Source organism: Amblyomma maculatum, chromosome 3 (assembly GCF_055883805.1).
Source record: "Amblyomma maculatum isolate TAMU_Amacu chromosome 3, ASM5588380v1, whole genome shotgun sequence".
Lineage (NCBI taxonomy): Eukaryota > Metazoa > Arthropoda > Arachnida > Ixodida > Ixodidae > Amblyomma > Amblyomma maculatum.
In genome coordinates this window covers 43747654-43773947 of record NC_139346.1, presented here as the reverse complement: position 1 = coordinate 43773947, position 26294 = coordinate 43747654, and the positions used below count along the sequence as shown (strand labels likewise).

Genomic DNA, 26294 nt, shown 5'->3' with positions numbered 1-26294 from the left:
TCTCGTACCGCATCCCCTCACAGTGTACAGCCAACAGCTGTCTACACTGCTCGCGTCGTCATTGCTGGAACCTTGTACATAATCGAATTCGTTGTTCTCCACACATGTTCCCATGACGTCATTCTCGGCTGGGATTTCCTGTCCCAGCATCATGCTATCACTGACTGTGCCAGTCCTCAAGTAAACCTCCTTGAACCAAGTGATGCCGCGGCGCTGTCTGTTCTTTGTCTTCCTTAAATTACTTCCAAATCGCCGACAAGAGCACGTACATACCATGCGAAAAAAAGATAGACGCTCTCTTCAATGATAGCAGACAATGTTGAAGCAAAGTTTTGGGGACTAATTCCTTGCACTGATGCGCCGCCTAACAGCACGTTTCTGAAACTCAGATCTCATCTTCAGTAATGAAACATGGATATAACAAAATGTGTTTGCATTGATACGGTCGGTGCCAGCGTAATGTTCAATAAAACGGAGAGTTGAGCTAGTTGGTACATACTTTAATGGAACATCAGAGCAGATATGAGGGACAAAGGAGGAAGACAAGACAGGTGCTTTATATGAACTCGAGTTTATTCGTTGTAATATGATGTGTAATATGGTCCAGTGCGTACGACATCTCTCACTAATTCTTTGCTAAAAGAAGAAAGCCCCAAACTGATTCTTGCGAATTGTCTTGTTATTCAACCGCTGCGCTTCCTGCTATCATTGCGTTTGTTGTGCGGGAGTGCTATAATTGATTTTCGTGTTCAACAAAAACAGGGAGGGCGGTATCGCCTGATCTACTATACTGCAATGAGAGTGACCCAAGCAGGTCGGTCAGCATTGCGAACACGAGGTGGCTCAGTGTTTCTGCAGCTATGGATCGGAGCTGCGGTTGCATTTTCAGCTAGCTTAAAGTACAGAGCGTAGATGTACAGCACGACTACTGCATGAGCTGTTCCAAGATAACAAAAAACATACAAACGCGTTTCATTCAGCCCATTATAATGCAGGTCGACAGTCAATACGCTGTTTCAATCGAAACATCCTGATCTAGTCAAGGCTTTCGAAAATCTAAATATGCATGTCAGGTTGATGCTGTTTAGAGTGCCCCTGAAGAGCATGCTTGTCCAACGGCAGAGTGGGAGAAGCACTTGCTTCACATACGTGCGTGTAACAACACAACTGTTTTGTAACACATCTTTCCCAACAGCTCACTTTCAGACGGCGAAAGGACCGCTGTTGTGTGTAACTTGTGGCGCGTTTAAAATCGATGCTCAAAAGGCTGCCTCACACCCTAGAACTACTGTGCAACTTCAAACTGTTGAGGCCCACATGCATTCGTGACGCATCATTTCGTGTCCTTCACAAAGTCATTTCCACTTTTGCAGCGCCGTGTAGCACATCAAGCCTTGAAAGCGAGTACGGAGCTTTGCAGGTGACGCTCCCGTTCATTGCAGTGAGTGTCAGTACGAGTGAATTCCGGCGAGCGGTCAACGAACTCACTAACAGTGCATGCGATCCCTCGCTCTCGAACTATTGCCGCCAGTTGAATTCGCACTTCTGTGCTCGCCAGTGTTAAACGCCGCAGTAGAGCGTTCATTCAGTCTGATCGCGGTAACTAAAACACACCACCGCAACCAGCTAACCTTGCGTACTTTTGAAATGGTACATAACCTGCGATATGGATTCAAGGAGTACCGATGCTGCAACAGTTTTAAAGCAAGCCAGCATTCCTCGGAGACGTTTAACAGTGCTGCCATATACCAGTAGTGATGTGAATGGAAGGCAGAAACTGGTGTGCGGCAGTATTGAAGAATGTCCCTTAAGTCGACCTATGTCTAGCATTGCGATATGTTTTTCTTCCTGCGGCGTCTGCTGTTCTGGTTAACCGTATCTATTTTTAATCACGCCTTTACTGCGTTCGGCTCTGAATTTGAATCACAAATAAACAATTTTTTATCCCTTCCTGGCTGCTCATGTTGATTACCTTTAAGCTACTAACTGCCCTGGATCTGGTTGCATGGTTAGCTATTTTAGGGCTACACTTTTACTGCACTTTGGCTAAAGCACTCTGCGCCATCTGGCACCACTGACGTGAGCCCATATTATATTAGCCGATTTCTTTGGGGAAAACATTGCCTAGCGAAGCTACCCCTCCAAAATATTCTAAATTATTTATTTGATTTACATGGTTTCCCCGTGATGATTCATGAGCACAATCCTCGCGCACTACGCCCCCCCCCCCAAAAAAAAAAAAAACAAAACAACAAAAAGCATGTGTGTAAATTTTTTTTCTAAACCTAGAGCCGCATTTCAAAAATTTTACCATCACGTATTGGACAGTGTACGAATTCCTGAACCTCTCTATTCTTCCCATCACACGTATCTCGTTCACAAATCGGTCTAGATCGTTGTAACTCAAAAAACTTTTCTTAGTCGTTTATATCTCCTATTCCTCGCGTATGGAACCATCTTCCCGCTTGTATTGTGTCTGTCGATATTAACCAACTCCATTACAACCGTTTGGGAAGCAATTTATCAATAAGAGAAAATCGCCTTTGCTACGCTTTTTAGATTTCATGCATTTATATTTAATATGTTTCACCATTGTCCTCTATAATGCCTTTCCATTCAAGGTAAATACATTAATACCTTTGGGCCATTGAAATTGGCTGGAGCGTTGCAACATCACCAGTCCTAAATGAGGCTTTCTGGGGGAGAGTAAAAGACTAAATGCTTTCGGTGATCTTGTTACCGGTCATGCACGAAAGCGGTCTTCAGTATGCACACTACGGACAGAAAGCGCATGTTTGCTAGTGCCGCAAAGCTCCTTCAACCACGTTCTGTGACTCTCTGAGCCAGTCTAAACAAATTTTGCATTCGGCAAAGTTCGTTTAATTGAAGGCGTAAAATGCTTCTCTGTTCCTTCGTGGAGAAATGGCAGTCAGTACCGGACTGAGCGTGCTTGAACATGTGTTCCTCTTGCATTTCCACTGTGCTCTCCTCAATACGGGATTTCTCCTTCACATTGTTTTGGTTCATAGATATCGTTTGAAATCTCATATAAAGCATCTATGGAAGTAGATCACAAAATTATTTAAAGCAGCGAATTTTATTTCAGTATCTGATTCATGTGATAACTCAATGAAAAAGTACCTGACATATACAATGCATGTAGCCCGTAGTCGCGAAGCCATAAATAAGATGCCCTAAAATATTGTTCTGGCCATCATGCTGTCAAGGGCCAGTATTGCGATATATTACATTTTATAGAGAGCTTAGAGTGAAATGGCTAATCATTAAAAATGCGAAAGATATTTAGACGCGCAAGCGCTGTTTCTGGTCGTTGAAGTCACATTGGGCCACAATCGCGAAGGGCTAGAATTATTTCTGTATACCATGACATCCGAAAACACGTCTGTATTCGTTTCGCCCTTAATGTAAACTAAACTAGAAAACTAATTCACACTTTCGGGACAAACCATACCACTTCAAACCATACCATGTTGAAACGAGCTGCAAGGAAAAAAAAAACAGACGAGCTGTTGTTCACATATACATCAGCATCTTTATTAAATCTTTCAAAAATAGACGCAACATCAACATGAGGTGCAACTTCTTTCGTAACCCTGAGGATACCTAAGTGACCTTTTCTCGTGGGACAAACATATATAGCACATATATTCACTGACAGCATTGAACGAGGAAGAAGATGAGAACGCAGTGTGAAACACATGACAGTACATATTTATCTTTTCAAATGAAGCTTTTACAGATGATAGTACGACCGTAAACACAACCTTATTTCCTTTCTTCCACATAAATATCCGTCATAAAAATAGCACATATTCCCCTTTCCCCACTTTTAACACGTCATGCTATACATTAAAAAGTCGTTCACCCTAATGCGTTTACGCGGTAAATGGGTAATCCATAAATATTTTTCATTTCTAGCTTCCCGCCAACTGCACTTCAAATTTCTCACATGCCGGAGAACAGATGCAGAGCGTCAAGTCAGCACTAAAACGACTTTAATATCGCATACTATCAAACGCTACCTTTCCGCCTTGTTTCTATGGCCTAAAAGCACCACCGACTAAATTGTTGTTGTTCGAACGCAGTCCAAGTGCGCACAAAGACTCAAGGAGTTTTCTCAACGTGTGAGTCAGACAATGCTGGGCGCGAACGTTGCTTGAATACAGGGAAGATATGCATACACGCTACAGATACTCGTAACTGGTAGTTGTGAAGAGATGGTGCTCATCAATCAAGTACAACTGCCCTGACAAACTGCGCAAATGCTTTCAAAGGAAACACACATACTGAGTACATTCATTTGGTGGAGCCTAGCATTGAAGTAGACTATCTAGCACTTCGAAGAAATTTTGTACTTGAAGCTTTCATAAGTTGAGATTTTTTTTTTTTATGTGAAACGGAACTTGATCGATTGTGACCGTCTGGTACGGGAGTCTTAAATAACTGCACCAGAACATTGTAATTCAAGATATAAAAATAGGACGAAAAGAGCTTTATGTGCAGATCAATGAGGACTTTCGATGTGGACTCTTTTTTTGGGTCGCAGTCAGTAGTGTGCTGAATGTAGACAATACAAAATTGTTGGCGCGGTTACTTTCCTTTATGCCTACTGTGGGGTGTGAGATCGGTAATATTATTATTGCGTTGTTTTAAAGTTACCCCTATTTGCAGCCTTTCAAAAGCGTCGAGAGCCCATGATGATGCTCTAAGTATACACCCTTTCCTCGTTCAGCAAAAACAAAAAATGAACGAGCGTTCTGTGATATAGAAAGAAGTTCACTTTTGCAATGCAGCCCTTTCATGATTCCTACTTCTACCCCTTTTCTTTCATTTTTAATCGCTGTCTTCCTGCTATGGTTTAGTTTTGCCTCGTCATATCGAATAATTGGAAGAAATGTGAATAAATATGGGACCACTTGCCCAGAAAAAAATCATTACCTACCCGCGTGAACATGTCACGCCTCGGAGTCCGATTAGCGTACATAAGAAAACGATAATGTTGGTTTAAATAAAGTAATGCTTAGCCTGTGACTGTAAGAAAAACGAATTGTACCCAATGACCTTTCTTATGCATTAAGTCAACGAAACTCACTCCGTAAGGGGAGCTCACTAATCGCAAGCCTAAAGACGCGCATACATATACCGGGTCTCTTACCCTGTGTCCCTTGGAGTTGCTTTGGTCCAACGCTCAAAATGTGCATGACTTCTTGTTGAATATTTACATACATGGATCAAAAAAGTATATGCCTCTGGTATTTCTGCAATACACAGACATGTATATAGATATAGTTCTGCAAACGTTATATTTTATATATTTCTCTTCACGCGAATCGTACAGCCGGCGTGCGACCTGTCTGCAAGGTTTCACGCATTGATCTCTTTGTCCAGCAACTGCTAAAGGAAGTGTTGTACTAAAATGCCCCACCGTGAGTCCCTCTCGGTGAGGATTAAAGCCAGCCTTGCTTTCTTATACTGCTCCGTCATAAAGGCCATCAATTTATTTGGCACTGACAAGAACAAGCAATGCTTGAAATTGTTTGTCGAAATTGTTTGGAGTCGATGCTCGAAATTAACACCAAAGAGACAGACCAGCGGAATTATGTAATCGCGGATAAAATGTTGCCGCATTTTGTGGGGAAATTAAAACAGTTTCCGCAAAGCCTAAGTGAGCGCTCGACCAAATGGCTCCTACGTTGTGTATTATGAAGACTGAATGAAAGCTATATAGTTTAAGGTGCCAGTAGTTAGCGCAATAATGTTTGATAGCACAGCGCCGCTTCCTTCAACCTACATGGCAAGGAATATCACTCTGACCCCATTCTACACGATGTGCCACTGAGTTAGCTCAGCAGAATACATTGGTCACCTTTTTGCAGAAAGCTCCGTTAGTGTATGCTTCTGCTCTGGAATTAAGAGTGAACCTCCTTTTGCTCTCCTGAGATTGTATTCAATTAAATCTACATTTGGAGAATAAAATTGTCTACGTTATCTACCACCTGAACGCGCAGCGAGCGCAACCGAGTGTATACAACTGTTTTTTTTTTTAGTCTTGAATCAATACTCAGAACAAAACAATTTGTTTAGTTGTATAGCTAAAGCAACGCAATGAATAAAGAGAGGACATCCTCGAGGGAGTTATATCGGGAAACAACCATCGACAAACAAAATATACAAGCATCCTGCAGAATGCCGACAGAAACTTGCATTGAGTATGCGTGAATAAAATTTCCGTTGAGCCTAGCTGGTGCATGATATTCTCATGGCAACTATGAGCGCAAACACTAGACATTCCATGGCGAAAATACAGTGTCTGTCCTTTATAAGGACAGACACTGTATTTGCAGTTATTTGCGCAGTTATTTGCGCAATGTCTGTCCTTTATAAGGACAGACACTGCGCAAATAACTGCTTTACTCTTGTTGGCAACAACGTATATATACTTATACGCCTCAGCCCATCCTTTTGCAGGCAAACAAGAAATGAACAAGGCATCCGGGTCAGTTAACATCGTCGTCGAGGTTAACACCAGCGGAAGGACGCAGACACCGAGAGGTGCACAGGACAACGTGTTGACTTGTGTACCTGCGTGATTCCGATGGCTTTAAATATGTACCGACTGGCCCAGCTGTCCCCTCCACAGTGCCGCGAGCACACGAACTTATTATTTTCGCCTTGTACTGAGTGAATTGTCCAGTATTTGCGGTAATCGGCTACCATAGGAATTTCATGCATTGGGTTTTGCAACAGATAGCCATAAATACAACCGGTATTTTTTGGCTCTCGATTTCAATAATTTACAGCTGGCTGCCATATCACCGACAGCTATGTGGGCTAATTTCTTCTGTCAATTAAATAAATCATACAAAACGGAAGAATGAAGTGTTCTGCTACATGAATGGTCCGCTCGCTCACTCTGTAATGAGCGAGAGAGAAGCAGACATAGCGGCCGCGACCTCTTCACGAAATTTTGCCTGATCCTTTGACCAGCGGATGCGCCTATACGCCAGCTCTGTGAGGTTTACGTATACCCAAGCTTTTGAAGAAGATGGAAAACCCCAGCTTAATTAATATCACTGAGAGTTGTTGATAGTCGCCTGGCCTAGTCTGCAGTAATTTTTGAGCCATCAATAACGTGCAAAAGCTACTCAGCTGATTTAAATTATTGCCTTCATGAACGAAGTGCAGAAAATCGTTTAAGATAGTAATGAAAAAAGTCACCTTTTACATGTGTTTACAAGTACGATTTAAATATCTGTATTTACTGGCCTTTAGAGAAAGGTAATACGCGGCCACCTCACCAGCATCGTCATTATCAGCCGGACTATAACCACAGCTAAGCAAGACCTCTCCATATTCTTCCAATGCGTGGCCACTTGTTAGCTTATAGCTCTCGCCCAACGCGCCAGCCGAACCCCATTGGGGTCAGAAGTACATAGAAAATGCGGGATTCACTCTTCGATATGCGCCTCCGCAGGCGGTGGTAGCAGCAGTGGCACGCGGAAGCTTTTTAGAGGTATGGTTTAATTTTTAAGCTGGTAAAAAAACTACTTTATGTAGACAGTAATCTGCAGGATCGATCACCTCGGTCAACTCCTTTTCGAGATGATATGCAACATATCAGTTTAATATGTTCAAGGCAATATATGAAAACTAATAATTGTTTTTAAGCATTGGAGCATTGGGCCCTGCAGCAGGCCCTCGAGGGCTCGAGGCCCCCGAAGAGACAAGACCTCGACGTTCCCGCTTGGGAGAGCTAAGCCCTGTCGCGGTAAAGCTTGCCGAACACTACATAAAGTTATTACTCTCTGACTGCGATAATGATCAAATAATATGAACGGGCCTCCAGATAGTTACACTGGGATAGGTCACGGATAATAATAACACAGATAATGCTGTAAATAGAACATTGGACGCAGGCGGCTAAAAGCACAGAGCATGTGACACATGCGCTTGCTGTTTAAAACACGAGGCAAATGGCGGCAGCCCTAGCTGAGCGTGCAGGCGGCTTTTCTTCATCAGTGATCGCGGTTGACATAGTTTTGTAGCAAAGCTTTAGTTCCTGCCCCACCGAAACGCAACAGGGTCAAGACAAATGTCCTTGATTTGTTTCCACCATAAAAACACATATGGTCACCTGACGACAAAGCCTAGTCAGAGAAAACTACCAATACGAATCAAGTTAAAATATGATAACTACCCGAAACATTTGGGGTCCTACTCCAACCACTGACTTATGTAGGGTGATGTGCTGACGAACCCCTCAACGACACAGACGCAAATATGAAATGCAGCCGACAACTACAGTTCTAACAGTATTCCCTTAAGGAGTTTTAAGTGGCTTTGCAGTCTTATTAATTTGCAACAAAGAAGAAAGCAAGAGGAGCAGCTGGCGAAATCGCGCTCCGTGCTCCCAGGGCCCACGCGTGCACTACGGGCCGTGGGACGAAGGGACTGTTCCGCCGTATTTCCTAGCCTGTTCTTAATATATATCAGGCATTTCACCTAAGGCAACGAAAATCTCTTCAAATAAGATTCCCGTATCAAAAGGGGGCTTTTTTTGGCATTACATTGTCACCGGTCAGGTGCAACAAAATACAGCGAAGACAGGTTAAATAACACAATGTTTAATTACGACTTCGTTACCTTTTTGGTGGTTCAAAGACCGCTGCAAGAAGTCGAAATTTCCGGAGACCTCCACTACGGCGTCTCTCATAGCCTGAGTCGCTTTGGGACGTTAAACCCCACAAAACAAAGAAACAAACAAAACGTAACGTTTTACATTTTTGAAAATGCATCCTCGTCGACGTTCCGGCGCGAGACATTCTGGGGCTGCACTTGTGATAAAGCCAAACAGTGGCCGAAGGCACCACCATTGACCCAATATTTGAGAAAGGTGTTAATGCACTGAATCTATGCAGGGCGGGACATCGCCAACAGAGTACCAGTTTTCGGCCCATGGTTTGCGCTCCATGGGAAGATCTTCGCTACTCTATGCGCAATCATAGGCATGGCTGGCACTGTCTGCGCCCTCCCAATTTTGTTTTCGTTTCGTTGCCGCCCCAAAATGCCTCGCGCCGCAGCGTAGACAAAAATGGTAATTAAAAAAGTTGAAGTAAAACGGGATATTGAGGGTCGGCATAGAACGTTTTAAGAAGAGCCTTAAAAAAGAAGAAAAGAGCCTAAGGGTAAGTTTTAAACAGTTAACTATTGATATTAGCTGGCAGTGGCTGCATTTAGATTCACTATGCTACTGACAATGCTAACCGAAGAAAGCGGTGTTCTAGACCAAACATCGGATTATAAAATAAAAACGTTCTGGGTGAAACACTTTGTATATAATGTATAGAAGACTGCTCAGAAATGAGAAATCTTATTTGTATCTATAATGCCGTTAAGATACGCCGCTATTGGTGCAGGCGTATGGAATAACAGAGGAAGATAGAGATATTCTTATACAGTCCAGGCAAGAACAAGCAATCAAAAATAAGAGATTCCATATATAAGTATGTAAGTACAGTTTCAGGCTAAGAAAGTGCATTCTAGCATTTGAAGCCGTGATGTTGAAATTTCTGGACTGGCATTCAAGCTGCATATTCCTAAGGGTAAATAAATGATTCAGAGAATATATACCGGGATATTTTCGAAAACGGAGAAACGTATCAGTGAGGAAACAGATCATTTAATGATGCCTAAAAGTATTACCCTCCAAGTAAGGGCAAATAAAATATCTGAAGATGGATTTAAAGAGTCGGAGCTTGAGAACTCGGAAGCTATCTATTGCTTGCTACATGTTAATCTTGCGTTCCGCCTTTTTTATGGGTCATATTAACATAAAGAAAAATTAAGGGACGAATTAAAAAAAAAAACTAAAGTAAATCGCGTGTCTCGTAGCGACAAAACACATGCCCTGCTTCATGCTCCACGCTGTATACCTCGGTACAAACTTCATCACTGGAGATGGGTGTCAATCCTTTGCTTTAATGACGGAAACTGGCCGCTCTACAAATTAGGGAATAAAAGGAAACAACATTAATAAACTCGCAAAATGCGATACGCAGTGAAAATCAATGTTACGAAGCTGGGCGCCCTACCTTAGGCAGAGTATACGGGGCTCTCTTTATCGAAGTCATGTGCTCCTTAGTTCCGCCTTTCTTTATCAGAAAATGTGACTCGTATATCGTTTCCAAAACATTTCCCGAAAAAAGTCGACAACTTAACAGAGGCTAAGAAAAAATACTACAAAACATGTTACGTTACATTGGCCACCCCATACACGAAAACATTAGCTGTGGTTTAGCTCTGGTTATCCCGGGATGGAATAAGAAGCTTCTTTTGCCTGCTACATCATTCCCCCATCACGCCCTAATAGTGTATTGCGCTACATTATTAGGGACACTTAGGTATGACATTTTAAGGGTATGACGCCAGAACGTATACGCTACCATCGCACATGCAAAGTCCCGCTTTAATCAAGCCGTATGGACGTGCAGGCTGATTCTGATATCACCCTTTCATATCACCCAAGCTGTAGGCTTCCGTTTGCTGCCGTAGTGACGCTTAAAAAGAACATGGCCACCCTTCATCAGCGTGCAGTGGCGCGCGACAATGTACACCGGTTCGCAAACGAAGCTTGTGCCGTGAAGCATGCAAGATGTACAAACTATATCACTTCACAGTGTAGCATGCTGTGAGACATGAAAAAAAAAATTAGGAGATGCATAATCCATTTACGCAAAGGCCATGGGCTGAGAAGTACTGTTTTGCCGTTAAGTCAAGGTTAATGGGCTAGTGATGGTCAGTCACCTGCTAAGCTGTACAGGTCTTAGTTTGAATTATCCATGCGAGGCCGAGTGGTTGTAGGTAAGCGCCCAGCCTAGTCACCTGCCAACTAGCGCTTTCCAGATGAGCACTTAAACAGCAATCTAGGATTTTGCTTATAAACAAATGTAACTAAAAATACTTCAACGTACCTAACACGGTAAAAACAAGCCGACATGTAGCAAACAGTGGTAACTGCTGTCATGGAAAATGTCCTTTGGTCTACGAACCATCGGAGAAGTAACGATGCCTGCAGCATTGTCCATTAGCGCCGCGAAGAAAGGAAACGCCAAGAGGAAACACTCTCTGAGGATGTGGCGCCCTAGCCGGAAACCGTATGCAGGTTACGATCATGTTATTAGAGAACCTGTCAAAGGTCGCTGTAATAGCCCGAGAAGGCAACTACACAGTGCGTGCCAAGCGGACCATACAAATTTTAAAATGTATGTGGAAAAGCGTGATGCGTGCGGAGACAGCACATGGAAGAAAAGCACCAAAGTGCTCAGTTGGAATACCTCGCTGAAAGCATCAATTATTTGTGTTTCATCCTAGTGTTTCGTTTGTCTCAGGCGACCTGCTTACGTATGGATAGATGTTCGTGTGCGTAAAGTGAGGGCCGTACATTGGGCCTCGCCAGAGGGTTCAGTTATGGAAATAAATTGGCTATGAAGACATTACATGCGTCCAGACACTTTTCGGTGATTAGGTATACAAGTTGACGCCATCAATGGGATGTAGGAGATGACAAAAATATCCAAGAACGTTGCTCTTGCAGCAAAAAGAAAGGCTACAGAATGGGACCACAATGTACATACACCGACGATAGCGGGCCCATGAATACATCATGCGCTATACTGGCGACAAAAACAAAAACAAGCATGTGAGATTCTTTGGCAATGTGACACTTCATCAGGCGACGGCATCACTGCGCGCTCATCGAATATGCAAAGCACTACACTACTTGCGGTGGTGGAGGAGCCGGGCCGGGAGAATTCTGGCACAGTAAGGAATTTTGAGAAACATAATTACCGTCCCGTCGGCGGAAAGGCAGCGCGGACGCCGCTATCACAGACGCTGCGCTTTAGCCGCTGTCCCATTCCTTTCTTACCGAGAAAAAAAACAACTCGAAGTTCATGCAATAGTAAATATTTCTCCCATTTGTACATAACAACCGCCCGCGACAAGCGTCGGGCTACTAGAATGTGAAATAGTAACAAGTACACGACGTCAACAATTCAAGAAACAGGGTAAACACTTCACGCATGCGAAATGTCTTCAACCAAGCCTGACACTTCTTGTGGATATGAATCTTTTATCGACGGTCTTATCCCTGTCATTACTTAACCGACATTCAGAATTCTGAAAACACTTTGTTTCTCCTCCTGTGACACAACAGCCTGCCCTGACAGTGTCGAACAGATATTACTACACGGCTGTTGCTTGCGGACTCCGCTTTTTTTTCCCAAGTTGCGGGTGCGTTCTCTAATCCTCTCTCAAGGGAAGCTGTGCTGTTCAACAGAAATAGCGCATTAGAGTTCTCCTTTCGCGGTTCTCTCTCCGCTTACAAGCGGTGCAGCCATGAGAAAAGAGCGCAGCGAGAACTGCACTGCAGCGGAGCGTCTGGCATTTACATCAATTTGTTATTTCACAAGTGCGCTTCTTAATCGCGAGACGACAATAATATGGCGCACAAGACAGAGCAGAGGAAGAAACCATGTTTATCGTTATCGTCCAGCCTGGAGCGGAACTTAGGGCAACATTCGACTTTGAAACAACGTGCTAATTAATTTTCATTCACCAACTAGAAAAAGTAAATATTTTCCTACTTCTGCAGCATCAATGAAAATACTGTCCTTCATGTTTTCCCAGTGAAGTTATCTCAGGCCTTTACTGGAATTGCCTATTAGAAGCATTCACTCCGCTTTGAAGTCACCGAAGCTACAGGCTCATCCGCCGATTATCTAGATTTTAATATATCCTATAACAAAAAAGCTTAATCCGTCAGTGTCTGCGTCCAACCAGACCTGACCAGCTAACCTGGCGTGGATATGGAATCTGTTCTGGCCTACCTAAGCCAACATTATAATACTTTCATGAGAAGGTCGACCAGACATCGAGTCGGAAATTGCCGGCATTATTTCATCGGCAGAACAGCTTTAACTTCCTCAGCCCGCAACCATTGTTTTTCATACTGCCGTATCATCTATTGCCAGATAGAAATCTGTTCAACAAAGTGCAAATGTGTTTCGATTCAGTGCAGTCTATAGATGACAACCTTACCACCTGGAAAGGTGTGACCCGTTTGCTCACCCTGTAGCTGGACAGGCATCTTCGGATAATCCTGAGTTGAATAAGTACTTCTCATACATTTTTTACTTGACCTGCCTCAAGCGGTGACAAAGCTTTTGTAGCGGAAACAAATGTGTGCTATCAGACATGTCGCTTCGGTAAAAGTCCTTGCTCGCAACGTGTTGCCAGGCAGCGGCCTAATTATGCACAGTATGTACACAGTCATAGACTCCGCCGCATGGGGCGGTGATTTCTCCTAATCTTTCCACGTCGATGATCCGCTCCGCCTAGTACGTCCCAGCTGAGGCCCTGAAGAATACCCGATAGGCCCGCTGCACAGCATCCATAGCTTCGACCAAAGCAGGAGACGGCCACATCGCAGTCCTCGATGTTCCAGGTCACACCGTGAAAACTCTGCGCAGAAAAGTAAGAAGAGATTTGAAGGATGCATAACCTGCGGCGTTCAAGATTAAATGAGGCACTGGTTACCGGTTCCATTGGCATAGCGTACTTCAGTTACACAGCAACCTGCTTCACACTGTACACACATCTTAGTTTCATAGAGCCACACTAAGATTGTTTCTTTTCCTTTGTCTTTTTCACTCTGCATTACCCCCTAGTGACCTTTACGAGCCGTGGACACTTTCCGCTCCTCTCTCGGGCTCACAAGCGTTTGACGTGCCCACCGAGCAGTGCTTTTCATGGCAGCTTTTAGTTCCTCTAGGCTGATGGGTGTGCGCCGAAAGTGCGCGTCCGTGCATGGTGTCCACCCCTAATAGTTCTTGAAGGAACAAAGATAGAAGAGCAAGAAGGATTGTATGAGATGAAGGAGGAAACAAATGAACTTAGAAGCATAGTTTGACAAATGTAGAGTAAATTGTTAATAGCTAAAGCAGCAAAAGTAAAATTTGCGTGGAAATTGCGCTGACGTGTATGTAGTCATGAAAAGTGAAAACAGCTCGGGCGTTGAAATAGTACAAAAAAGGCGGAAAGTGGGTTAAAAACGCCATTTTTGTGTAGAGTAAAATTAAGAACGTGTAATTAGGAATACCTTACACAACATCTACTACAGCACGCACGCAAGGAATACCAGGGAGGGGGATATTATTGAGAAGAAGAGAGATCACAACCCAAGCCACAGATCACTAGGGACCTCTAATTCGGCAAAAAACAACAACAAAGAAACCGAAATGATGACGTCAAATCCTTCGGAAAGACGTCAAAGAAGTGTGAGACCTCACCAGATGAGTACAAAAGGCGAATTTCTATCCAATTAGACAAACAACGTCTAATTAAGCCTAACTAATTGTTATTGTACCCGAAGGGACTATAATTGGAATCAGATTAAGTCGAAAACGAAGTAACTTTTATGGCATCATCACATCGAACATGAAGACGTGGATTTATTTTAAATATTGGGACGGAAACTAATATTTTAGACAAATATATTGCGCCATAACCATTAACTAGAAAAAAATATCTGCACTGGATTTTGTTGACGGGAGCAATTCACCTGTGAACACTATGCACGCGAATAGAAATTCACGGCACATAAAACGGGGGCCGCAAGAAGTAGCCTAACTTATGTCACAAGGACAGCGAAATACAAAAAGAAAACAAAAGTCGGTAAAAGTGTTGAAACGCAGGTGTAGCACATCGAGAACGTCAGTTACATAGCGAAATCAAGGGAAAATTTCACTTCTGACAACCAGAAGTGCTTCAAGGAAGCCGAGACAAAACTAGTTTTGTTAATTCCTCATAAAAACAAAAAAAAAAAGCTCCACCGCCACATGCGTGCTAAAGGCGTTAGCTCGAGTTTTACAGAATTTAATCCTACGTCCTCAATTATGATACCAACGTATACATCACGAAACAACGATTCGTTTGGTATCACCTGAGCCTCTCAACGACCTCTGCTTCACCGCCCCCTCGTACACACTACGTTTCAGCTAGGAAAACAATTCGGTGCGCCAGGAGTACCGATTCGTTTCACAACTCTAAGAACCCTGATCTCAAAGAAGTTGACGACAACTTTGCCACCAGTGATGATCGTAAGTGACGACACGCACAAGCCCATTTTCAGGTTTAAGGTCGGTCGATAGCATGGTATAGGTAATGCAGCGGTGGTGAGGGGCATTGGTCAAGTGGCTTTGAGGATTCATGACATCCAAAATTGTGAATCAGATGGTGACTCCATTGCATGGTTGGTCACGAGGTAGGGAACAAATTTTGTGCAATGGTCACGTGGTCACGTGAGTTGGTCATCATATTGAATCTGAGAGCGACGGTGAAGTGGACTAGAAACCGGCAAACGTAAGTAGTAGAAGCTAATGCCCTTAAAACAACTCGCGCTCACAATGTGGCGCATATAAAACATATTTAAAAAAACTAGGATGGCGTCGGCAGTGAAATATTGTCCACACAGGATTGATTCCAAGTCCAAATGAATTTGACAAACGTCTATTTTGCACACGCCTCTGCTCTGCCTAACAGCTCTGCCTAATGGCAGAGCTGTTTTATCGCTTTTTTTTTATAGTCTCCGCATTACCAGCCTTGCTTTCATGAGCCGTACCAGATGTTGTGGAGAGGAGGGCGGCACATTTGTAATGATGCGACATATCATTAAATCGGCTAGCTTCTGGAAGCGAAAAACGTTTATATATCATCATCATCATCATCATCAGCCTGCCTATACCCACTACAGGGCGACGGCCTCTCCCATATTTCTCCACTTAACCTGGTTCTGTGCTAGCTGCATTCATTTGACCCCTGCGAACGTCTTAACCTCATCCGCGCACTTAACTTTCTGCCGCCCCCTGCTACGGTTTCCTTCTCTTGGAATCCAGTTTGTTACCCTCAGCGACCATCGGTTATCCTCCCTTCGCACTACATGCCCTGCCCATGCCCATTTCTTCTTAATTTCCACTACAATGTCGGTAACTTGAGTTATTTCTTTGACCCACTCTGCATGCTTCCTATCTCTTAATGTTACCCCTACCGTTTTTCGTTCCATAGCCCTCTAGGTTGTCCTCAACTTCACGTTTCAGCCCCATAGGTGAGTACAGGTAAGATGCAACTGTTGTATACGTTCCTCTTGCGGGATACCGGTAAGCTGCTAGGCATAATCTGCGAATGCTTGCCAAATGCGCTCCATCCCAATCTTATTATTCTCGTTATTTCCTTTTCATGGTCCGGATCTGCGGTTACTACCTGTCCTAAGTAGACATATTCGCCTACTACTTCTAGTACTTCGCTACCTAATGTAAACTGCTTTTCCTTACCGAGGATGTTGAATATTACCTTAGTCTTCTGCATATTGATTTTCAAGCCTACCTTTCTACGTTTCCTGTCTAGGTCACCAATCAATATTTGCAGTTCATTCCCCGAGTTACTAAGTAAGGCAATGTCATTATATATTGAGCTTAGTAAATGTGCGTGACTTCTGGAATACAACTACAGCAGCTACCTCGTTTATTGTGCGTGTCTTGACAATAAGCACCACCTTAAACCTCTGCGATGATTAGCCGCGCATATTGAATGATAATCGGCGTATGTAGCTACAGCTTCCTAATTTACATGGTCCTGTGGTCGAATATAAGAATTAAGCCAGCAAACACATGGTATGCACAAGGCGTGCAGAGTACCCCTATTAAGCAATATCTAATTTGATTTCATTTGTTTCCATATATCTCCCTTACGCCGGGAGATGGGAGAACAATTTACTGTTACGCAGCTTGACTGTGCTCCCATCCCCTATACAAGTGCAGAGTACAAGCTACAAATGCACATGTCGATTAAAAAACAAACAATAAATCCATGACTGAACTGGAATCAACGTAATAAAATGTTTATCATGGATCGAAAACACAGTTATTACAAACTGTACACAGTGAGTTGTGAAAAAAGAGATCAGAAATCACGTAAGCGTACACTAGTAATCTTAGAGCATGCCCATAATATTAGAGAAAACCACATATTCCCTAGTGCGCTATCTTTCGTGGCGCGCAAAACACAAAAACGCAAAGTTAACTATGCGAACCAATAAGGGCGCAGTAATATCCGCCGTTTCCTTTACTTCATTTAGGCTCTATCAAGTGATTGATTTGCGCCACAGATTCATAAAAACCTGGAGGGAAGAGTCTGAAGTGGGTGAGCTTTATACCTTTGCGCACGCGCACGACATACATTGGCTACCTGGAGAATGTTATCGTTCTTCACTACCACAGTTCCTCGCTGGCTTTCCAGGAGAACGCCTTTAAAACTTAGGAGATGACGTTGACGCTGCAAAACAACACATCCTGAGGATAGCACTTAGATCCCATTTAATACATACTCGCTTGATATTCGGTCTTGCTTTTCCATTTAGCACGCGCGAAGAAATGGTCGAGGTTGAGGAGGATTGAAAAAAAGGCGTTGCTCTATAAGAAAAAACGGATGAAAGCAAGTTTGCCAGATACGTATAATTTTGTGCTTCTGCTTTTTTCTATTTCCGTTAAGACTTATGATATCCTTGAGGAAGCAGCAAGCTCACAAGTTGGCGTTGCCAGCGCTACGACAGCTGCCCCGACGAAACGCTCAGAGGTTGGTGATTTAAAAACGTGTTTACGCCCTCCCGTCGAGAAACTCAGCCCACCGTTTCCCCAAGCGGTGCACGCGCGTGGTCGGTGAAGGCACCTTAACGAGAGTGGGTGTTGCCGTCCGGAAGGATGTATCCCATGCTGCTTTCGCCTGAGACGGTGTGCATGTCCCGCAAACGAGGCTGCGTTCACTTCCACCGCTGAGATGAGTGTGGGAGGGGCGCCTCGTGCCAGGGTGTTTTCGAACAGACCTGCCCTTGAATGCCGCCCCGGAAGGAGAGAGTGTAGATTTCGTGGAGCAAAGTACGAACACAATCGGCTTCCCTGAAAAACGAAGGCATCGATTCGCGCAGTCGACTACGGTGTTATCTGTTTTGGGAGCCAAGGCCCAGTCAGGCTTGTCGCCTTTTGCCTTGGCTTCCCCTTTCTTGTACAAGAAAGAAATTCCGACTCAAACTCCAACACTTCCCCGCATAAGCCCTGACGGTCTTACCTTTTTCGGAAGAGAAAAAAAATAGAGGTTTAACGTGACTGAGTTTAATATTGCGTGGAAAAGCACAAGTCTGGCGTTCTTCTTCTTGGTACATGATACACGGTGATCACATCGTCACTCGTTTCTTATCAGCTGCTATTAACGTCGCTTAAATTATGGAGACAGTTAACCTCCGCTTTAAGCGGTAATGGTCCCCATTTTCCGGCTCTCTTTGCTGATCCTCATTCACGTACATCCCTTCTGGTACAAAAGTTTTATTTGTTCCTTTTACTATTCTATCCATACGCATTAGCATACACTGGCAAGCTACTTCCTAGCAAGAAAGAACATGAGACGTAGAGCTAAAGTACTGCTTTAAACAAGCTGTAGGAGCATACCTGCGTGGCGTAGCTTTAGCGTGTCTGATACGAAATCGAAGATTCCTGGAAGGTTGCAATCCGATGTCACCCTGCAACATCTCATTGGCGAAGAATAGTAGAAGTAGTCTATAGAGTACAAGTAGTAGAGCAAGAGCCGGTAGAGACTTCAAATTCAGCAGCTCCGCAAAAGTTAATGAAGGAGGCTGCAGAGATGCTTCTAGTGTTTCGATTCACCCCGCGAAGTAATGATTCACCCTAAAAACCGCAATCACCACATAAAATGCATTACACGGGTACAGATAAGTGAACGAACACACTGGGATATTGTTAGCGACGCGATGGCCCCTAAGAGCGAAGAATCGTGTTACTTCATTGCACAGACGGACCACAGATGTTAGAAACCACCAACTTGCCTCAGTTAAGGAAAGCTAGGGCGTATTCCCTTAGGCAACCCATAGAACATCCTCGTGATAGGTGAAAAACCTGCCTCACTGGTTGGTTTCGTCTCATATCCGGGGTTCGTATTGATGGAAATAGATATTGCGCTCCTTCACGGGATCAATGCCCTTTCAGCTTCTAATCGTCATTTTAAATTCACCTTACGAACAAACGCACGAAGGTCGTAGCGACTATCGACAGCCCCTTGGTGACAAGGATGCTGTAGCACAAGAGTGATCAAGATGGTCTCGAAAATGGTCTATGCTGTTCAGTATACCCCCGGCAATATGTCTTCACTGCGCATTATGCTTGTAATAAGGCAAAGTGTTCTGGTTTACCATGGTATTAGGGTCAGCAGTAGATTTGGTCAGTGATGATACATTAATGTCTGCTCTGCATAAAGTTTTGGTGTGTTAACCGACTCTAGATTCTAAAGTGGTAGCGCCATGACGTGACACTTCTTCACCTCACAGGATATATTTAAAATCATAATCAATTAGTAGTGCCATGCGATTCCTACTCTGCAAAGTCTTTAACAGGGAGGGAGTAAGACTCTTTTGAAAGATACCTGAAAGACACTGTCTCTGCTATCACTTGCAACTTGACACATTGTGCGCTTTAAAGGGTTCGAAACGTTTTAGTTTTGTTTGTTTGCTTTCCGTACATCGACCTATGCAAACAAAGCTCCCTGTCTAGACAGGTGTTCGGTGGTTGATCATTTCAAGTGCGCTACTTGGGAACACGGAAAAGCGTCTATTATCGTCTGTCGTCTATCATTCTGTCCTTAGTGGCGTCTATCATTCTGAGAAATCGGAAATTATTATTATTGACCGCCGACGACATCCCCCTCAAAGTGCCACCTAGCCAATTGAGGTCATCCTGGACGGCCAAATGATAGAAGTGAAACCGGAGATCAAGATTCTCTGCCTCGTTATCCCTAACGGCCGCTCCCATTCCTGTACTCTCAATCATTTAGTCAACACTATTGATCAAATTATACCAATGGTTCAACGAGTTAAACATGGAAACTACGGTATTAGGGAGCGAGACGCACAGCAGCCGGTCAATGTATTCATTATCGCCCATATTACCTACAGCATGCCATACCTTCCGCTCCGTAGGCACGAGCTCAATCGGTTGAACTCTCGTGTCAGAAAAGCGGTCAAGACAGCCCTGGGGCTTCCCTAATGCATCTCTACTGACCGCTTACTCCAACTTGGCGTTCATAACACCATTGAAGAGTTTCATGAATCATATCGCCTGGCGCAATTTGTCCGCTTAGCGGCCTCGTCTACTGGAAGACATGTCCTTCAAACTCTAAATATTGCCCCGCCCTATACCACCCAAAACCGCGAAGCTCTGCCACATAATATCCGCCGAACCATTACCGTCAAACCTCTTCCCAAGCACATGCATGCAGAATATCACCAAGACCATCGACAGGCAGGAGCCACTCAGCTCTTTCGAATATGGGACAGCCAACCGAATACTCTGTAAGTAGACGCTGCTCGCCCTGTTAACGGGCACATGGCCCTTATCGTGACATCTCCAGCGGGCACTCTTCTCAACTATGCCTCTCTTCGCACCACAGAACCGAGTATTGCCGAAGAAGCAGCCATCGCTCTGGCCGCCGTCACTAATGCACAAGTTACCATCATGTCAGATTCCCGCACGGCTTGCCGTAACTATCTTCGCAGACGTATCGGTGCCGCCAGCCGCCGAATCCACGTCGCTAACCCTCCGAAAAGGACCAGTGTAATCTGGATTCCGGGACACCTGTCCATGCCCGGCAATGAAGCTGCCCATCCACACGCTCGCGCGCTCCTTCCCCGAGCCTCCCCTCTTCCGGATCACACGTATGCCTCCCCAATCCTTACATACACAGAACTGCTTGAATACTACAGGCTGTCTCGCCGTACATTACCTCCCCCTTCTCCCACCCTGTCTACTCAAGAAGCAGCAACTTACAGCCGCCTGAAAACTGAAACCTTTATTACACCATTTCTCCTAAACCCCTGGTATGTCTCCCTTTATTCCCCTGACCGCCTACATTGCGGTAAGCGGGCAACACTCTACCACATGGTTTGGGCGTGCCAAGTTACCCCTTCTTTAAGCCCTCTCCCCAAGGCCTGCATGGAAGATTGGGAGGCCGCCCTGCAGGACCCATGCCCGGAGCGCCAGCAATGGTTGGCTCGCCGCGCTTTTACTGCAGCCACGGCCAACGGGACCCTGGACTAAGTGTCCCCCCCTCTCCCCCTCGCTGACTAAATAAAGAAATAAGTTTTGTCCTCCTCCACAGCGCTTTCTATTGCGCGTAGACGTGAGGCGGGCGACGGTAGATGAGAAGTAAAGGGCGCCTCATGGTACGTGCTGCTAGGAGTCACGGTCCGTGTACGAACGAATCGCATGGCCGCAGACATCGGGACGCAGCAAGCCCGTTTACAACGTAACCCGACTATTTACATTGGCAGCGCACGAAAATCGAGATAACTGGCCGCCGCGTATAAGAATGGCCGCACTTGCAAATATCTTTTATTTATTTTTTTTTATTTATTCATTTATTTTTCTTATTTTCAGGTCCCGTGTGTGCAACAGAAAGAAAGTATGAATTTAATAACGTATTTGTAGTACGAAACACAACAAATAATTAACTATACCGCCCTTTGAACGGCGATCCTGAAGTCAGCTGTGTCACAAGGGCGAAAAGGCGGTTCCAGTGACTGTATTTTCTTGGTGAAAAGAAGGAATGATACAAGTCAGTGCGACAAGACGGCACTTCAATGTTTTTCGATGGTCGATGCGAGATGAGATGTAACAAGGTGCGGTGAAAAGATTCTCATTCAGGGAAGCATTTAAGCCGTATATATTATAAAAAGGACAAAGGCTAGAGTACTTGCGAAGTAGCGAAATCTATGGCAGATCTGGTGTTTGTTTCATGGACGTGACGCTAGAATGACGTCAATAATTAGGAATCATTGCACAGGCTGCATGCTTTTTAATGTTCTCAAGATAATTGATGAGATTTTATGAGCGGGGTCTCATATGGCACAAGCATACTCCAACTTGGGATAGACAAGGGTTTTTTATAACGTGTATTCAAGTGAGGCAGGTCTTGATGCAAATGTTGCGTCTCAGGTAGCCTAACGTACGGTCAGCATTAGTCACAAATTCCACATGCATGTTCCATGGAAGATTGTGCTAGTAATATGTAGGCAATGTGAATTATGAGAGTTAGCAACCCACAGGACACTGCCAATGATAGAATATGGGAGTGCATCAGAAAGGGGAGAGCTGTAAGAAACACGCAAACTTCAGCAGTTCATAGCGCTAACCCTCGCAAGCCATTAAGGTGATAGTGAAGTTTAACAGAATCGCTGGGCTTAGTTACTTTGTGTTAGGTAACAAAATCATCCGCGAAAAGCCTAATGTCAGAATAAAAGATACAAACAAGGAGGTCATTGATGTAGTTCAGAAAAAAAGCAAGGTACCCAGTACCGATTCTTCTGGTACAACGGATGTTACGGAGGAGAGTATCGACGTAAACCTTCGATAACGAAGCTATCTTTGGCGACAAACATTCATTTGTGTGGTTGATAGTTACTAACTTGCCACTTTTTCACTGCATTTTGTTTTCATTTGCGCCCACGTTTGAATGTTCCCGCAGGCTTCATCTTCCTATCTACACAGGCTGGCCATCTCATTGCGCAGAGATATATATATCCTATCCTTGTCGCAGACATCGCATTAACTACATGCATGCGGCTTTAGCAATAAATACAAGCCAACAGGAGCAAGTGCTCCAGCGGCTAGCTTCATTCAAGGCTGCCGATAAATTCACATGCTAACGTGTACGACAATGTTGTGAGCGGCAGACATTTTCCATAAACATAAGCCATCTTCTAGGTTCCTCACACTTTTGCACTGGGTCGCTGTTCCCTTACACGATGAATTCGTTATTTTCTTAACCTAATATATTTTATCCAACATGTTGCAGCTCACTTTCCTAGGTCATAGTCTGCCTCCTTTCACAGCGATTTCAACCTTCCGCTTCCGCGCCTTCTTTCTTTTGCTTACGTCGCACTTTGTGCATATTTGCACAACAATCAAAGCCATTCGATGTGTGTGTTTTTCCAACGTCTCTGTCTCTGACCACTTCTCTCTTGTAGTAAAAACCCCGGAATCAGTGATATCTTCAGCACACAAACGCGCTTTAAATTTCTTTATAAGGCTTGGAGGGTGAGGGTGATCGTTTCTTTTGTATGCACTCCTGCGGGCCTGGCCATTGTCGGTACCACTTCTCTCTTGTAGTAAAAACCCCGGAATCAGTGATATCTTCAGCACACAAACGCGCTTTAAATTTCTTTATAAGGCTTGGAGGGTGAGGGTGATCGTTTCTTTTGTATGCACTCCTGCGGGCCTGGCCATTGTCGGTTTGGTTCTTCAATTCAAGAGGGATCACCGCTTCATAATGTACACTACGCATGTCTTCCAGTTGTTATATCTTAGATTACGCAGACCAGCTTCGTCGTTGTGATTCGGCTTTGACTCTTCGAATGCAGCTTTCCGCGAAATATATTCCTCCGTTATGTGAACACACTTCTAACAATTCTGAGGGAGGTTTTTTCATCAGTTTCGCAGCAATTTCGGAACGTCTTTGAACGGCGGCTATGAAAAATGTAAGAGCAGTGCCTTTCACGCCTAAAACGCATACGCTTATGAACGGCGAACAAGCAAACTGTAATGACTGAAAAGTTTTCCGAAGGCGGGGATACATCTCTCTATTACAGTTAGGGCGCCTGTCGACGCAGAGAAGCACGTATAAACGTAATATTATCTCTTCATTTACGTGCGTGGTATTTCCGGTGGCGATAAGCTGGCTCAGGAAGGCATCCGAAGTTAGCCTAAGCGAACCGAATGCAGGAACACCCACGCGGGCGCTCGGCTTTTCGGCGCTCGAAGAGTCTTAACATTCCGAAGTTTCCCCTAAGTAGAATTATTTAATTTGCCCAAAGCAAACCTACCGAGTGTAATTAAGACAGCTCTCTTTCCTCCTCAATTACGCCTACTACCGCGCGACAAGCGCGTTTCAGCACTCTTAGCTGAAACGGTCACCGCACGAGCACCTGAATACAAATCGGCCGCTGTACCAGGAAACACCTCGTTTGTATGCAAAGTGGCCTGCAAGTCTCTGCGGTGAACCTTTCTCTCAGCGCCTCAGAGCACGAGCTGTCACTGCTCAGCGGCTTCTATAGCGCTCCAATCTATTCTCCCTTCTAAGCACAGCCAATCATGTCACGAAGGCTCGGTAAGTGCTCGTGTTATGCCGGTGAACACGCAACATGCGTAGTCTAAGAAGCCATATAAATTTCGACGGGAATCTGATAGACAATAATAGATTTCTTTTTTTTTCTTTCTCTATATTAACGCTTTACGTGAACTCGAACCGGCACCAGCATGGCTGCACATTTTCACGTCAAAATGGCCGCGGACTGTTCCAACGGCCGCTGCTCGCGCACTAGAAAAAGCTAGTATCTCTTGCGTTACTACACCACTGTAGGCCATTCCTTCACAGAATATGCATAGCAACAGTGACAAGAGCAGCCAAATACGGCGAGGCGGCTGACGATTTGCCGACTTCCTGTCTCAACCATCCTAATGCTAATTTAGAGGGCGAGAAAAATCTAAACGAACAACACAAACACGATTGAGCATATTATGCCACAGTCGAAATTGCCTAGGAACCGCGTGCAAAGTAGCCATTACGTCGCCGACATATACGTCCCACTGCACGCGTAACCATTTAAAAGAAAATGGCGCAAGAGGAATAAGTGTCCTCCTTGGACCTAAATGTGCTTTCAAGCAACGGTCCCGATAACGCGAAGACACCGACGGGATGTGACGTAGAGGGACTGAGGACATAGAATACCAGCATCGGGAAGTCAGCGCGCAACTTCCCAAGCGCCTAGCGATTTAATTTACTGTTTTAGGTTAGTGTTTTAACAGCTGTGAGAAACCTCGATGCGGTTTGTGCAGGTGAGTTGTTCTGCAAGGATGCTGTTGTTTGTATTACAGTAATAAATGAAGAGATATTCAATTACCGCACATTACTCACATACCGTATTTCATTTTTATTTAAAGGGACAACGCACATTTGGAAACTGAAGTGTGTCACCATCAAAGGTGCTTTCTTTTATATTTTATTGGAAGGCAAAGAGGCTGGAACCACAGAAGGTCAAAATGCGCCTCTGAAATCTCGTCGACTTTGCTTTCACTCATTCGACTTTTATAAATTAGCACCGCTTACATTTTTCTGAACACCAGATTAGGACGTCATTTTGCGGATTCGATGATGTGGAAGACGTTTGCTATGATAATGACGACAGTAGCACACTCGACGATGTGAGGTTTTAAATGTGCGTTACAAGAAATCCAAACTAAAAAGATTTCAGATTCATTTTTGGAGTTAAATATTACGAACCATATTGCGAACTAGGAAAATTAAAAAAAAAAAGAACAACTCACCGCTGGTGTTCCCGGCCTTGAAATTTCTAATATTGCATCTCTTCCTCCAATAAAAAAAGAATGTGTTTAATTTTTGAGGTAAATTATCGGCTACTAACAAACTTCTGTGATGTACTGTACCCAATGTCCGCATCACTGTGCAACCCATCTCGGAAGATTGCACTCGGGTACCTATGATGGTTGTGATAATGCTAACCTTTATACAATAAAAACAAATCACCCGTTATATACAGGCCTGAAAGTGTAGCGAGTATTGCATATTAGTGTAAGAGGCGGAAAACATGCCGTAAAATGAAAGTCTTCATATCAGCGTTATTCATTCCTGTGTCTCGTCATATTTTCAGTTTCGCCTTTTTGCGGAGGATGTTGCGCTACCCACGAATGCGGAAGCATTAGATGATTACGTTCAGCTTTGCGATTTCCCAGAATCAATCTATGTTGGATGCAAGCAGGACTTGAGATACCAAAGTAAACGCGATATAGAATAAAACGAAGAACACATTCTCTAACAAGAAACTGCCCCTAAATTTCACACGTGTACATGACGACAAAAAAAAACATACAATCAGATGAAGTATGCATCTCCGTCTTATCTGAGAATCTAATTTCCCTAGAAAGAATACAATAACTTCATTTCCTGAAGAGCTGAAGAAAAATTAAATTTTGTAAGAATATTCCGCAACCACCTTTCTCATAATTGACTGAAGTGCATACAGACACATTTATGAGTACGCCGATATGATCTGGAGCCCCTCATCAAGGGAACTCGGTAAAGTT

The 26294-nt window shown here is 44.1% G+C and overlaps 1 protein-coding gene across 1 annotated transcript in view; it reads right to left on the bottom strand.

Moving 5' to 3' along the window:
• Window positions 1-3538: 3538 nt before the first annotated feature.
• LOC146194661 (uncharacterized) overlaps window positions 3539-26294 on the bottom strand; it is a 207804-nt gene continuing 185048 nt past the window's right edge. The window contains exon 4 of the mRNA XM_084597489.1: window positions 3539-13542. Coding sequence (XP_084453615.1) covers window positions 13527-13542 — 16 coding nt within the window. The 3' untranslated portion in view covers window positions 3539-13526. The remainder of the gene's footprint in view (window positions 13543-26294) is intronic.